This window comes from Phocoena sinus, chromosome 4 (genome assembly GCF_008692025.1).
Source record: "Phocoena sinus isolate mPhoSin1 chromosome 4, mPhoSin1.pri, whole genome shotgun sequence".
NCBI lineage: Eukaryota > Metazoa > Chordata > Mammalia > Artiodactyla > Phocoenidae > Phocoena > Phocoena sinus.
Window position 1 is genome coordinate 78,192,121 of NC_045766.1, and position 14,387 is coordinate 78,206,507.

The 14,387-nt window shown below is 42.0% G+C and overlaps 1 protein-coding gene across 1 annotated transcript in view; it reads left to right on the plus strand.

Annotated features, from left to right (window-relative positions):
* Positions 1-2,406: 2,406 nt before the first annotated feature.
* Positions 2,407-14,387, plus strand: part of HGD (homogentisate 1,2-dioxygenase) — a 45,400-nt gene continuing 33,419 nt past the window's right edge. The window contains exons 1-4 of the mRNA XM_032630601.1: positions 2,407-2,632; positions 8,393-8,464; positions 9,298-9,386; positions 13,297-13,402. Coding sequence (XP_032486492.1) covers positions 2,618-2,632; positions 8,393-8,464; positions 9,298-9,386; positions 13,297-13,402 — 282 coding nt within the window. The 5' untranslated portion in view covers positions 2,407-2,617. The remainder of the gene's footprint in view (positions 2,633-8,392; positions 8,465-9,297; positions 9,387-13,296; positions 13,403-14,387) is intronic.

Below are 14,387 nucleotides of genomic sequence, written 5' to 3' on the forward strand. Positions count from 1 at the left end.
TTTCTGTATCCCCCCACACCTCACAGGGCCTGGCACATAGCAGGTCCCCAATAATTGTAAGATAAATAAATAAGTGTGTGATTAGATTAAAATAGAAAGTCATCAGACATAGACTCAGAGCTATGTGTTCTGTATTTTATTTATTCTCATTTCTCCTGTGTGTGTATGGCACAGTACCTGGCATATAGTGGTTACAAAGCAAATACTCGTTTTCTTGAATTATTGTTACAAAAACGGAAAAAGACAGGAAATAAAGTGAACCCACTTGGGAGAAATCTCTAAATAGGGAATTGATAGGTTTATTCAATTTTAAATATTTTCAGGCCCCTCAAAATAATTTTCATCCAGTCAAGGATCTGTTACCACTTTCTTACTCTTTCAGAAATCTCTCACACTTTAGGAAGGAACTGAAACACCTCTTAAATCTGCCTTCAAAGCTGATTTGGAAAGAACATATAAAGTTTATGGAAAAACAAAGCAGTAAAGCTTTTCCTTTGTTGTTTATTGGTTCCCATCCATTTTTCCCCCTAATCACCAAAGCCTAACTTCTATGATCAATAGAGATTCAAGACCCAATGTACTCATAAACTCAGATATGCAAGAAATATTTTTCTTGAATTCACTTTTGATTTTGAGTCTGCATACTGCAGGAATAATAAAAACAGCCTCAGTAAAGCTAGGGTTTACACCCCCCTTTCTCCCAGGTTTGCATATAAATTCCAGGGAAGCTTATATAATACCACAATGTCAGTTGTCTATGCTGACATATGCTGAGATGTGCTATAAACTCCCTGGTCTGCAGGCATCAATCCACACAGTTTGCTACCAACCTGTCACTTGTTTATATCAACATGGCTCCTTTGGCCTGGTCCTTTCTGTGCTAACACCTCAGACACAGGCAAATCATTCTGCTGCTACTGCAGTACGCTGGAGCCTGGGGACCTCTGGAGGTTGCTTAGACCCCTTTATCTAAAGCAGAATGTGTCAAACTGGCAGCCCATAGTCATTCACACCTACATGCATGTTTCTTGACATAATTGTATCAGTTATCTATCACCGCTTAACAAAACACCCCAATATTTAATGGCATAAAATATGTCATTCTATTTGCTCACAATTTTGTGGGTCAGCAGTTTGGGCTAGGTTTAGCTGGTGGTTCTCCTGCTGATCTCACCTGGGATCATGTACGTGTCTGCAGTCATCTGGCAGCCGCATTGCCTCATTCACACATCTGGCAGCTAGTGCTGGGCTGTTGAGTGCCTGGACCTCTTGGTCTCATTCTCAAGGAGGCTAGCCTGACTTCTCTGAATGGTGGTCTCAAGTAGCAAGAAATGGGCAAATCGTAAGGCACAGCATTTTTCAAACCTCTGCTTGTGTTGTGTTTGCTATTAGCCAAAGTAAGATTCAAGGAAGTAAGTAAAAGACTCCGTCTCATTTTGGGAGGAGCAGCAAAGTCACATTGCAAAGGGGCATACATACAAGGATGAAAGGAATCTGTGGGCATTTTTTGCAATCTATTACAATGGCTTCATTCATTCATTCATTCATCCATTCACTTGTTTAAGTTGCCAATGTTTAAAAATTGGAGCTTCGTGTATAAAAGTCATATCTTAAAAAATCACCTAGCCTACTTTACCCATTTACACTTCCTGCCTGTTCTGCTGCACCTGAGTTTATGATAATAAAGCCTAGTTTAAAAGATTGTTTTTGTGAAATTAAATGAGGTAATGTCTGTGGGAAAATCTGGCATGAGCAAGCTCTCGATATATGGTTTCTTCCTTCCTGAATGCCATTAGCCATGAAGCTGATACCTGACCATGGCTAAGGAGAGTAGCCAAGATGAAGGACAAGGGAGTCATGGAAAAGGTGGCTGGAAAGTAATCCCTTGGTCTCTTTCTAGAGAGGTACAGGCATTAGGAAATAAGATTCTTAAAGAATTTATAAGAACACTAAATACATTTAAGAAATTAAGAGGAGCAATAGTAAATATCTCAGTTTGCTTTAAGCGAAGTGCTTCAGGCTCTGAACTGTTCACCCAGCTCATCCCTGGGAGCAGGTATGGAGAGCTGTCTAGACCCTGTCCCTGCTTCAGGTAGCTGCGTGAAAACGCCTGTGTCACAGCACGGGTCATTTTCTCACTGCTCTCCAGAGAGTGAACACTCCACCTTGTTCCTTCCCAGCCTCAGTCGGGACTGAGTGGAGAAGCCTCTACCTCACACAGCAGGCCCTAACTGCCACAGTTCCTTCCGCAGAGAGCTTTAAATTCTCTGCCTTTAGTCATAAGCCTCTTTCTTTTAACTGGAACAAATCATTGGTCAACATTTACCTCGGGTGAAGAGGAGACAGGCCTCTGCAAACTCTTCAGAAACAGCCCGGGTTTCAAAACCAAAGACAGTTGTGTAAGCAGTTTGGAAACAAGCATGCTGGACTTTCTCCCTAGTGTAGCAGTTAGGAAACGCTTGTGGCTAGTTTGAGCGACCAGCTGACCAGCGAGCACAGTGAAGCAGTAGAATAACAACATCCAGAAGTGATTTGAAGGAGAAACAGAAGCATTTTGACTTCATACCCTCTCTGAGCCTGGGTTTCCTGAAATCGCCACACCTGCAGCAGAAGGAAAATGGCAGAGTTGAAGGTAAGAAACTATCTGGCCACTTCGCTGTGGCTTCTTCAGCCACAACTCATGGAAGTGTCTGAGAATTCCAGAGCTTCAGAGTCAGAAAGAACTTAGAGAGGCCCTCGTCCAAGCTATTGTGTTCAGAGGCTTCGCCGTGGTGTCCGTAAGCATGGCTGGGGCTGGGGGATGATAAAGAAAAGAGATGATGGCCTAACTATCTCTTGCCTAGCTTTTTTCATATATTGTCTTGGGAATCTGTAGATGTCATAAGGGCTCTCCTCCACCATGGACAGACATGTTTCTCACTGTGTCTGTTTGCCAGCCCCTACTCTCCCACACCTTCCTGATGCTGCAGCTTCCTGGACAGCCTCCAGCCAACCAATTAGGCATGTTTAATCTATTCAGTTATTTTGAGGCTCACAATCAGGGCTTGGCCAGTAGAAACCCTAGCACTTCCTCTAGGAAATAATTCCTTTTTATTATTTAATCTTCAATTGAAAAATATGTGTGGGTTATGTGGTACTAATGAATTAACTCATAATCTTCAAAGTAAATCTGGAGGTAGCCACTTTACCATTAAGGAAAATAAAGTTTAGAGAGATTAAGTGACTTGCCCAAGGTCACTGCTGATAGGTGATAGAGACTGGATTAGAAATTGGGTTTGTCTGAATCCATGCCCAGGCTCCAAAAGGAGCCTTAGTAGCATCTGCTAGACTGAGTGCCTTAAGGCCAATGTCTAAAACTATGCCTAGTGTCCACCCCAGGCTGGCATCAGTGCCCAACACATGCATGTGGACCTGAGTAGAACTGCCCAGAATCTTGACTCAAGCCAAGTGTGCCAGACTCCAGGCTTCTTTCCAGGGTTTGAGCACTTTCTGAATGCCCTTCAACTGATGCTGAGTTTGAAAATCAAACATCTCCCTAATTAATAGGGGTCCTAAAACCACTCAACACCAAAGTAAAAGAGTTTGCTTCTTTATGCCTGATCAAGAGTTAGAAAGACTGAGAAAGAATTCTCATTCTTTCATTCGGCAAATATTATATGTTAATACATGATGCCACGAATTAACATAGGAAAGGAACTGAATCTGGACTAGGTGGAGCCAAGAGAAACTCCTTGAAGGAGGCAGTTCCTAAGCTGAGTCTTAGGAGAGATGTAGAAATTGACTTAACTGAAAAGGGGCTAGAGGAAACAAGTGCAAAGGCACAGCACACACAGAAAGCCCTGCACGTTCTGGGATCCAAGAGTTAAATTTGGGTTGCTGCAGGGACAGCCAAGATGAGATACCCAGGATGTGGTCAGATGTTATGGATCTGGATCTCAGGGGAGGAGGTAGAGCTAGGAGAATATCATATCAATGGTGGGAGTTGAAGTCTTAGAAGAGGGGGAGTGCATAAAAACTTCATTTCCTGATGAAAAGGCTGTGGGGAAGTTCAGCAGGGGTGGAAACATCCTTACCATTTATAAATAAATTATATCTAAAATCCTATCCTGCTGAAATTTTTGAGCAACTTATTATGCACAGCACCAGCACACCAACGTAAATTGCATGCTGCTCTTTGTTCTCAATTTCAAAGGCATTTTCCCCAGCCTGCTGTCTAATCTCTGCAAGGAAAGGTTAGCTCTACAGATCACAAATCCAAACACAGAAAGCCAGATTGCATCACTCTAATCAATACACATTATAAGTTAAAAAAAATATTTCTCTGCTTTTATTTCTTCCTTTTAATGGATATGTCAACACAAAGCCTCAAATGAAATCACATTTACATAAAAGCAGCACAACTGGGGGAAGAAAGTTCAAAAGGTAAAATAAAATTTTAAATGAACCACCCAATGTTCTTAAGTCTTCTACAAGTCCACTTCTGCAAGTCTTGATTTCTTCATTTCTAAAAAACAGAGCTGTTTAACATGCAGACTTCGGGCCCCAGCACCAAATATTTTGATTCACTAGGTGTGGGTCTGTTTTTAACAAGCTTTGGGGGTGATTCTAATTAGCCAGAGATGGGAGCCCCTGGTCTACATAATTATTGTATTCATTTCCTGTTTCTGTTGTAACAAATTACCACAAATTTAGTGGCTTAAAATGACCAAATTTATTTTCTTACAGTTCTGGAGGTCAGAAGTCTGAAATCAGTTTCACTGGGCTTAAAGTCAAGGTGTTGGCTGGTTCCTTTTGAAGACTCAAGGGGAGAATCCATTTCCCTGCATTTCCAGCTTCTAGAAGTTGCCTGCATTTCTTGACTTATGGTCCCTTTCACCATCTTCAAAGTGCATCACTCATCTCTGCTTCCATCATCACATCACCTTTTCCTCTTCTATAATCAAATCTTCCTCTACCTCCCTCTCTTACGAATACTTATGATTACATTTAGGGCGCACCCAAAGAATCCAGGACATCTCCCCATCTCAAGATCCTTAACTTAATCACATCTGCAAAGTCTCTTTTGCTATATAAGGGAACACTCACAAATTCCAGGGATTAAGACGTAGATATCTTTGGGGCATTATTATTCAGCCTACCGCAGTTTAGCCTACTTGCAATAATCTTCAAGTTCCCCTAACAATCTATATCCTATGTTCCCATCAAGGTTAACTAGAAATACTGGACTCTTTGCACAGGAGAAAAAGGTAGCTATAGTTCCATCTCTACCCTGACTTCTCTCTCTTTCCCTCATGCCCAGGAAAAGGAAGTGAGGTATAGTATCTGCTCGTCCCATCAGGGTGTTACCCAGAATCAGAGTCAGGAGAAAGCACCTCATAAAACTACTCTGACAAATAAATCATATCCTGGGGACCAGGTGAAAATTAGAAAGCTGTACACTAGGGAGCTGCCAAAGAACTGATGGTACTGAAGTTACATGGACCTCAGTAATTTGTTCTTTCATTTAGAAAGGATGTGTATAATTCTCTTGGAAGGAAACAAAATTGTTTCTATGTGGGAGCAAATTATTCAGAAATCTGGATTGAAGAAAGCATACAAACTTGCTTAATGTCAGACGTTTTTATTTTTAATTTTTCGGCATAAGGTATATTTGTATAGTCACTGAACCAGCTGGAGTTGAAAGCTTGGATTTTCACAGCTGATATAAGCAGAGTTCAGATTCTGTCCTTGATCTCAAAGCCTCGGGAAAGCAGCTGCAGAATACTGCTTCCTTGATTCTGATACCTTCAGCAGTAAGGCACATGATATTTTAAAACTCTAACAAACTCATCTGTAATTTTTCTCTCAGGGGATTAGAAAAACCAACTGGTTTGAGAATGACTCAGCAGTTTTCATCCCCCTCTTCAGCCAATGCACCTCAGCTAAGATTGAGAAACCCATTCAGAACTCACACCTCTCTCTGAGCTGGATGGCTCCCTTCCAAAGCACCAGCTGTTCTTTCTACTTTCTTTTCTACTTTTTAAAGCAGTCTGAAGCATATGCTTTAAAATTACATATAGTAAGTCTCTTTTCCTTTGTTCCCAACGTACAAATAACCCTGGACTCTGTTCTGAGGCCAGCAGTTGCAAAGAATGGAGAAGGTTAATGAGTAAACCCACCCACTCCTGCCAGAAAGCTCAGCCTCAGACCTTCTTGCCTCCCTTTGCAGAGGGAAACAATGCTGCAGTTGAACAAAGTGAAGCCACTGAGATACTCAGTGGCTTCAGGCAAGATTGGTCTGCAATTCCATTCCACAGAACTGAAGATAATTTCGGGTCAATACCATTTCTCAGCAGCTCAGATTCAATCCTCTTGATGGTGAGCATGAGGTTCATTAGAGAGAAGAAAATTGTATTCAGTGGAGAGTCAGAATGCTGGATGGTCTCTGCCCTTTCCCCAAGGAAATCATTCCAAATTGCATGCTGCTGTTAACCAATCTCTGTGTAATATAACACACTGTTTTTAGTGCTGATAGATTTTCAAATATAAAAAAATATTGTGTCTGGAGGCAAAAAAGAATAATTTCACTTCCATTGCTTTCTAGGTCATAACATTTTACATTTGATATTCCTTCCAAATATGGGCAGCTGTTGCCCTGATCATTGCTCACACATCCAGATGTGTTACATCAATCTCATCCTGCTCCAAGCTGCTGAGAATTCTGGAGGGTTTATCCTCCACCCACTTACTTCCTTCTTATATCTCTTAAAGACATGTACTCAGATGGTGGCATTTCACTCACTGAGTGACGCTGCACTTTCATTATCGTGGGCTAAAATTAAGTATTGATACATTTATGAGGAACAACTATGGGAAGAAAATGGCCTTTTTTTTGATGTTTAAGTTAGAGAAAAGGGGGTTCTAACCCTACTTAGATCAGGATACATACACTCGTGTTAGAATAGGCTTTAAGGGGGACTTCCCTGGTGGCGCAGTGGTTAAGAATCTGCCTACCAATGCATGGGACAGCATGGTCAGGGAAGATCCCACATGCCGCGGAGCAACTAAGCCCGTGCGCCACAGCTACTGAGCTTGAGCTCTAGAGCCCGTGCTCCACAGCGAGAGGCCACTGCAACGAGAAGCCCGCGCACCACAACTAAGGGTAGCCCCAGCTCTCCACAACTAGAGAAAGCCCATGCACAGCAATGAAGACCCAACCCAGCCAAAAATAAATAAATAAATAGAATAGAATAGAACAGGCTGTAAGGGAAAAACTAAATCAAACAGTAGATATCTACTGAGTACCTTCTATAAACCAGACACAAGGCATATAGAGGTAAACAAGATGCCATAGTTCCAGCCTTCATGGAGCTTATAAACTAGCAGAGAAGCCAGACAGTGAACAAGAACTCACAGGTGTGTCTAAGTGTTGTCAACATAAGTTTTAGGGGCTCCGCACACTTTACTTTATTGAGAAACTCCCTTTTTTTCCTCTGGATGAAAAGTAAATTGATGACAATCAGAATGAACTCCATTGTGCCACTGAGGACAGATCTGGCTATTCTCCTGAAAGCCACGCATATCTTCAAAACTTGTTTTCCTGTATCCATATAGATGCAAATATATTTACAAGTGCTCCATAGATGAACCAGATGATATAGGTTTTTGCCTGCAGCGAGGCTGGTTGGAGGGCTTTTTCTCAAGGGTTTTGCTGTCAGATTGGATCCACACACTCTTTACAGCTACTTGTTTCATCATATGAAGGGGAAGTGGAGCTCCAACCTCAGGGAGGTTGCAAGCCAGGCCAGCCAGATCTTACTAACCTGGAGTTGAGGTGATGCCTGAGCCATCTCCCCTCTCAGGAACTCCCTGATGGGTCCAGAATTAAAGAACCTGTCCTTGGAGTGGGATAATTAAGAATAAGCCCATAAATCAACTAAGTACAGCTAAGGATGGAAAGTCCATGTAATATCCAGCACTCTTCTCCCAATTAATTGGTGGTCTTTAAAATTCACACAGAGAGGGCTTCCCTGGTGGCGCAGTGGTTGAGAGTCCGCCTGCTGATGCAGGGGACACAGGTTCGTGCCCCGGTCTGGGAAGATCCCACATGCCGCGGAGCGGCTGGGCCCGTGAGCCATGGCCGCTGAGCCTGCGCGTCCGGAGCCTGTGCTCCGCAATGGGAGAGGCCACAACAGTGAGAGGCCCGCGTACAGCAAAAAAAAAAAAAAAATTCACACAGAGAAATTATCTTTCCTAAATGGTTCACATGCCAAGACATAGCAAAGATGTTATGTATAGAATGTGATACACAAACATATGTCATAAAGAAATTCTTACCTTCATAGACAGTCAAAATAGCAAAATACTCTTTAAATCCCATTAATGGTGGCCTTTGTGTCTTTGTCACATGCAGTACATTTCTGGATTCGGTAATGAGTGTGCCTCAGAGGATCCTCGCTGCCCAGGTGCCCTGCCAGAAGGACAGGTATGAGTGAATAGAATATCATTTTGGAGAACTCTGAATTATAGGAATGAATGACCAGCTTTCAGGCCAAGTGCTTCTACCCACCATCTTGAAAATTAGCCTGTGAACTGTCTAGGAGTTTCACAAATCATTAAGACAATTGGGATGCAGAACAATGACAATACAAAGTTAAAGTTGGATAATGGTTACCTATGGCAAAGCACTTAGTCCCAAAAAAGTAACACTAAATTTAAGGCTTTCAAGAAGATCCCCTAGGTCCGGGGTTAAGGGACTTCCTTAAAGTTCCCTTGAACAGCATAAGATATGGCAATGATGAGAAAATAATCATTCCTTGTTAAAAAAAAAAAAAATTGTGTGCACAAAGATGTTCATACTAGTGTTGGTTAAAATAGCAAAAATATGGCAAACAAAAATTTTGTCAAAAATTTTTAAGAATATTTCATGGCATGAAAAAATGCTCATGATATAGTGTTTCCTCTTTTTTTTAAGTGCTAATTATTAACAGGACTACACATATCATAGCGTTCCCATTTTGGAGGATAAGAATGGAAGGAAATATACTCATATGTCAACATTGGATTATTTCTGGATGGTGAGATAATGGGTTATAGTTTATACATTTTCTACAATAAGCATGTACTACTTTTCTAATCAAGGAGGAAAGTCACCTAAAACATTATTACAAGAAGGACGTATGGGTTGGAGATAGTCATGTGCAGTGAGTGGCTCAGAGCATCGCCATCCAAGACAGAATTCCCCCACTGAGTTGTTTGATGGGAAGGTGGAATGCTTTTCTGATGGAGTGATGTCATTTATTGCCTCCTTTGTTTTAGAATAATCCTCAAGTTTGCCCTTACAATCTGTATGCTGAGCAGCTCTCAGGATCAGCTTTCACTTGTCCACGGAGCAGCAATAAAAGAAGGTAAAAGGATTAGGTTAATTCTGACCTGCGGTCTATGGAAGCTATGACTAGTATTTAGTGCTGCCTCCTATACCTGGGCCACAGCCTCCCAGTGTTGCCCAAGATCCTGCTTCTTACAGGCTGTGCTCTGGGTCATAGTGAGGGGAGGATGAACCTCATCTCCAGCTAGAATCAAGTGACTGATAGAAGAAGGGGAGAGAGCAGCTGCACAGAGCCTAGAAAACAGACATGTCTAGTTCCATTTACAATTTGTTGCTTGTGCTCAGAAGAAAGTCTTCCTCATAGTCTGGGCTTCCCCTGGGATTGTGCAGTTGAGTTCCAAATTTTGATTTACTTGGGAGTTTTTTTTATAATGATTAACTCAAAATTATAGAAGATTCAGTGCAATATCTTCCTCAGCTGACTAGAAGTATTATGTTCTTTGGATGAAAACGTTGGATAATCCACGCTTGGGTTAGATGAAAGGTCATGTATTATGGCCCCTGGTGGTTTGAATTAATAAGGATTTTTCTCCTCGGAATTTGTCTTTGCTGGAAACCAGCACATTCATTAGCACAACATGTCATGATCCATGTTTGCTCTAATCCTACAAGCCAGGTCAATGAACTCAGTCTCTTGGTTAACTCCTATGGGGCAGGTTGGTTGCAGTACCTGTTGTGGTTTAGGGAAGCAGTTGAGTGTTGTGACTTAAACAAGCAGTGTCTAATTATGGGAATTTCAGAATAGGACACCTGTGTAGAGGGCTGCTGCTTATATTGGAGTTAGGGGGAGGAGGGCAGGCAGTCTTGTACTGCTTAGTGGAAGGTGATTGGGTTTGTCTCCAGTGAGTCCTCCTGAGAAGTAAATGAGATAGTGAGAACAAAAGCACCATGGACCACACAAATGATAGGTTGTTTCCCTTAGGGGTTAATCGTGCCCACTCTGGAGGCAGGCCTCCTGAGTTTAAATCCTGGTTCCTTCTCTTTCCAGCTGTGTGACCTTGGGCAGGTCATGTACCCTCCAAGAGCCTTCTGGTTTCTCATTTGTAAAAGAGATAATAATAGTACTTATCTCATAGTTGTGATGAGGATTAAGGGAAAGAACATATGTAAGGTGCCTAGCACATTGCCGGGTACATGGTACCACAGTAGCAGAGTGTCTCCCTCCAATACAGTGTATCCCTAGAAGGCTGTCGGAAAACTGAGTGGCAGGTGCTATGCTACCATGTCAATATCAATATTGCTTCCCTCTCGATAGATCTGTACATGGAGGGGGAAAAGATAGTTTCCCATACTTGTCAAATCAAGATTAATTCTATCACTATTTAATCATCTCTCTCTCTCTGCAAGCCCAGATAGCCAAGGTAAGGTAAGCACACAGACAATTCCTGTCAATTCTAATTTATGACAGCCTGGCCTCCATGACTATGTTCTTGACTTTATGACCCGTTCACTAACTGGACACCTGGACTCCGGATTCTGCTGCCTGCCCCCATTATTCAACAATATCTTCAGCCAGCAGGAGCAGAGCTCTGTTCCAGGAGGCTGAAAAGGAGCTGTTGGCATTTCATTAAGATGCTGGCACTATTCCCTGAATCAGAATTAAATCTCTGTCCAGGGCAGTGTAGTGCTGCCTGGGGAGTTTTATAAACTCAGCCAAAAAACAAGGGACACTAGGCATGGTTCACCCATCTGTTTAGAACTCTTCAAAGGTATCCACAAGAATTTTGTGAAAATGCTCAAAATCCCCAGTGGGAAGATGGAACCAGCCCCATCCATAGATGAGAAAGCCTGAACTTCCTACATTTAGTCACTACTCATTTAAGCCACAGAGTTCAGGAACTCCCTGCCCCCCACCCACAAACTATCAGAGAGTATATCTATCAGGGGTTGATTTTTATCTGATTAGTTAGCTGATCCCTTAGGTCCTGAGAAGGTGAGAGCCAGCACAGAGAATGTAGGAAATCTGGACCATCATAAAAACCTAGATGATTAGGGGTAGACAGATAGACAATTCAACACACATCTAGTAATTGAGCACCTACTGTGTGCCAGGCATTCTAGGTACATAAACTCTGAATCCTCACAACAATCCTAGGAGATAAGGATGAGGAACATAAGATCAAGAAAGTTTTGGGAATTCCCTGGCGGTCCAGTGGTTAGGACTCTGAGCTTTCACTACTGAGAGCCTGGGTTTGGTCCCTGGTCAGGGAACTAAGATCTCACAAGCCAGGCAGGGTGACCAAAAAAAAAAAAAAAAACAAGAAAGTCTTGTAACTTGCCCAGGATTACACAGCCAGTTCTAAAATATACACACACATGTTCTCAATTCCGTATAGAACTTAGAAAGGCCTAGTTAATTCATGGCCTGAAGTCCAATGTCTGAGATTACTTCACCTAGGGCTAGAGGAATCAAAAGAAAACTGAACAAATCTAGCTAGCCCTTTAATCTCCCAAATGGCTCAGTGTAGGGCCAGGTCAATTCCACCCCCTGAAGTAGACTGTCCTGGGGCTTAAAGGGCCAGAGCTTGTTCAAGCAGGTCTGGTTTTCCATTGCCCCAAGTGGTGTTCCTCCTCCTGCTGTACCCTGTCAAGGTAACAGCCTCTGAAAGGACTTGGGTCCCTCTTAGTGATGTTCAGTGTCCCTCTCAACTTCTGGATGGTTCTCCTCCTGGTGTCCTTCAGGGTTCCTTCATCAGAGTCTTCTCTTCCTGAAACAAAGCCAGAAATGTACTATAAGAAAGTAAAGATGGATGCTCTTATAATTTTAGATATGTTAATTTCCTAAACATCTTACAAATTACATCAAAAAGACAACCCAGGGCTTCCCTGGTGGCGCAGTGGTTGAGAGTCTGCCTGCCAATGCAGGGGACACGGGTTCGTGCCTCGGTCCGGGAAGATCCCACATGCAGCAGAGCAGCTGGGCCCGTGAGCCATGGCCGCTGAGCCTGCGCGTCCGGAGCCTGTGCTCCGCAACGGGGGAGACCGCAACAGTGAGAGGCCCGCGTACTGCAAAAAAAAAAAAAAAAAAAAAAAAAAAAGACAACCCAATAGAAAAATGGTAAAGGACTTGGGCAAGTAATTTATAGAAAAATTCCAAGGGGCCAATAAACATACAGATTCTCAACCTTACTCATAATAATGGTAATACAAAATAAAAATGAGATAGTATTTTTTACCTACAAGGCCAAACTTAGTAATAATACCCCCTATTTGTAAAGATGTGGGTGATCAGGCACTCTCACACATTAGTGTTGTGAGAATAAAGTGGTACAATTTGGCAATTTTTCTTATTATGCATTGGAAATATCTTAGAGAATGTACAAGAAAATTGTTAAGTTCTGATGCCTCTGAGGATTGGCTCTGAAGAAACTGGAGGAGAAAGCCATCTAAGTCTACCTTTTGAGACTTTTTAAATTACTTGAATTATTTTTGTCACTGGCATGAATTACTTCTATAACTTTAAAGAAGAAAATGGATTTATATTTCAAAAATGACAAAGAAGCCACCCATATTGTCTCAATCTGTGTAGGACTCCTTGTCCTCACTTTCCAGAGCCAGAGCAAGGATTACTATCCAATATGTACATAAGCTAATGTTTTTCTGTGGATTTGCCTGCACAGATATCCCTCAAGGTACTTTCCCTTCCTTTATAGTTGTCATTGGGAAAGGCAATTCTTTTTTTGTCAGTATGGAAATAACCAAGGGCTAGAGGCTCAGTCTGAAGAGTGATGGATCGTGTGGAAAGGTGAGAAGAGGCCAGGGCTATGGGCAGCAGTGGCTATTAAGAAATGATGCTGTGTCATTGCTTCTCACATTAAAGCCCACAGATCATTGTTGACTTGAGCGTCTTCCTAATGGTATTTCCTGAGCCAGTCTGTGCATCACTCATAACATCACCCTAAGGCTTATGTGTCCTTGTTTCCCCCCAGCTGGCTATATAGGATTCTACCTTCGGTTTCTCACAAGCCTTTTGAATCCATTGACCAAGGCCATGTCACTCACAACTGGGATGAAGTTGATCCTGACCCTAACCAGGTAACCTGGTCCTGTGAATTGGAGAATAGCATGTATCCAAAGTCTTAAATATAAACATTTAAGTCTAACCTGGGTCTTTGAGGAATTAGACAGATTTTTAAAATAAATGCTAAAGTATATCTGTTCTTTTGCTTAAACTTGGGTAGGAATTTTGGAATTGATTGACCGTGCCTGTGCACGTGTGTGTGTGTGTATAAGCTTTCGTTGTTCTAGCCTAATGGCTTTAGGAGTGCTCCAGTGAGTTGAATGAATGGAAATTATATAGGCTGGTGAAAATACATCTACACATCCGTAGGTTGGTTGGTTTGTTTTAATCTAAACTCACCACAGCATATTGAAAACACATTCAATACTTATGCCTCTGAAAAGACGCCTCTGATATGGAGAAGAGAGGCTTGTTGTCTGACCTGGTTTCTGTAAGTCTAGTGTCACCTAGGAACTTCCATTCCTTGCCTAAGAGTTTCCTTCTTTTGATCTAGTGACAGGCTTTCCCTCTGCATATCAGTATTATTTATGTACTCTACTTTCAGTAACAAGACAGACCCATTGCTATAATGGACTGAGCTCCTTTTTTTTTTTCTTTACCTTTTGAGCACCCCAGTGTATTCCCTTTGTCCCTGAGTTTAGGTACATGTCACTGATAACTAGAGCATAATGCAGGAAGGAAAACAGACCTGGATTTTCATCCCTGGCCCTCTACTTGTCACTGTGTCTTTGAGCTACAGTGTTTCACCTGTAAACTGGGATAATCATGACATCTGCCATGCAGTGCTGTTTTGTGAAGTTTACTTGACAGAACAGGTGGTGACCATGCTTCGCCCAGTGCCTGGAACACAGTAGGCAAGAACCATGACTCTGATGCAGCCATTTTGATATATTCACTTAAGGGCAGTGATAGTACATGTAAATCTCAGAATTTATATTCAGGTAATTTTTTTTTCATTTTATATTTTTTTAAATTCTGAGGTCTCCATCTGCCAAATTG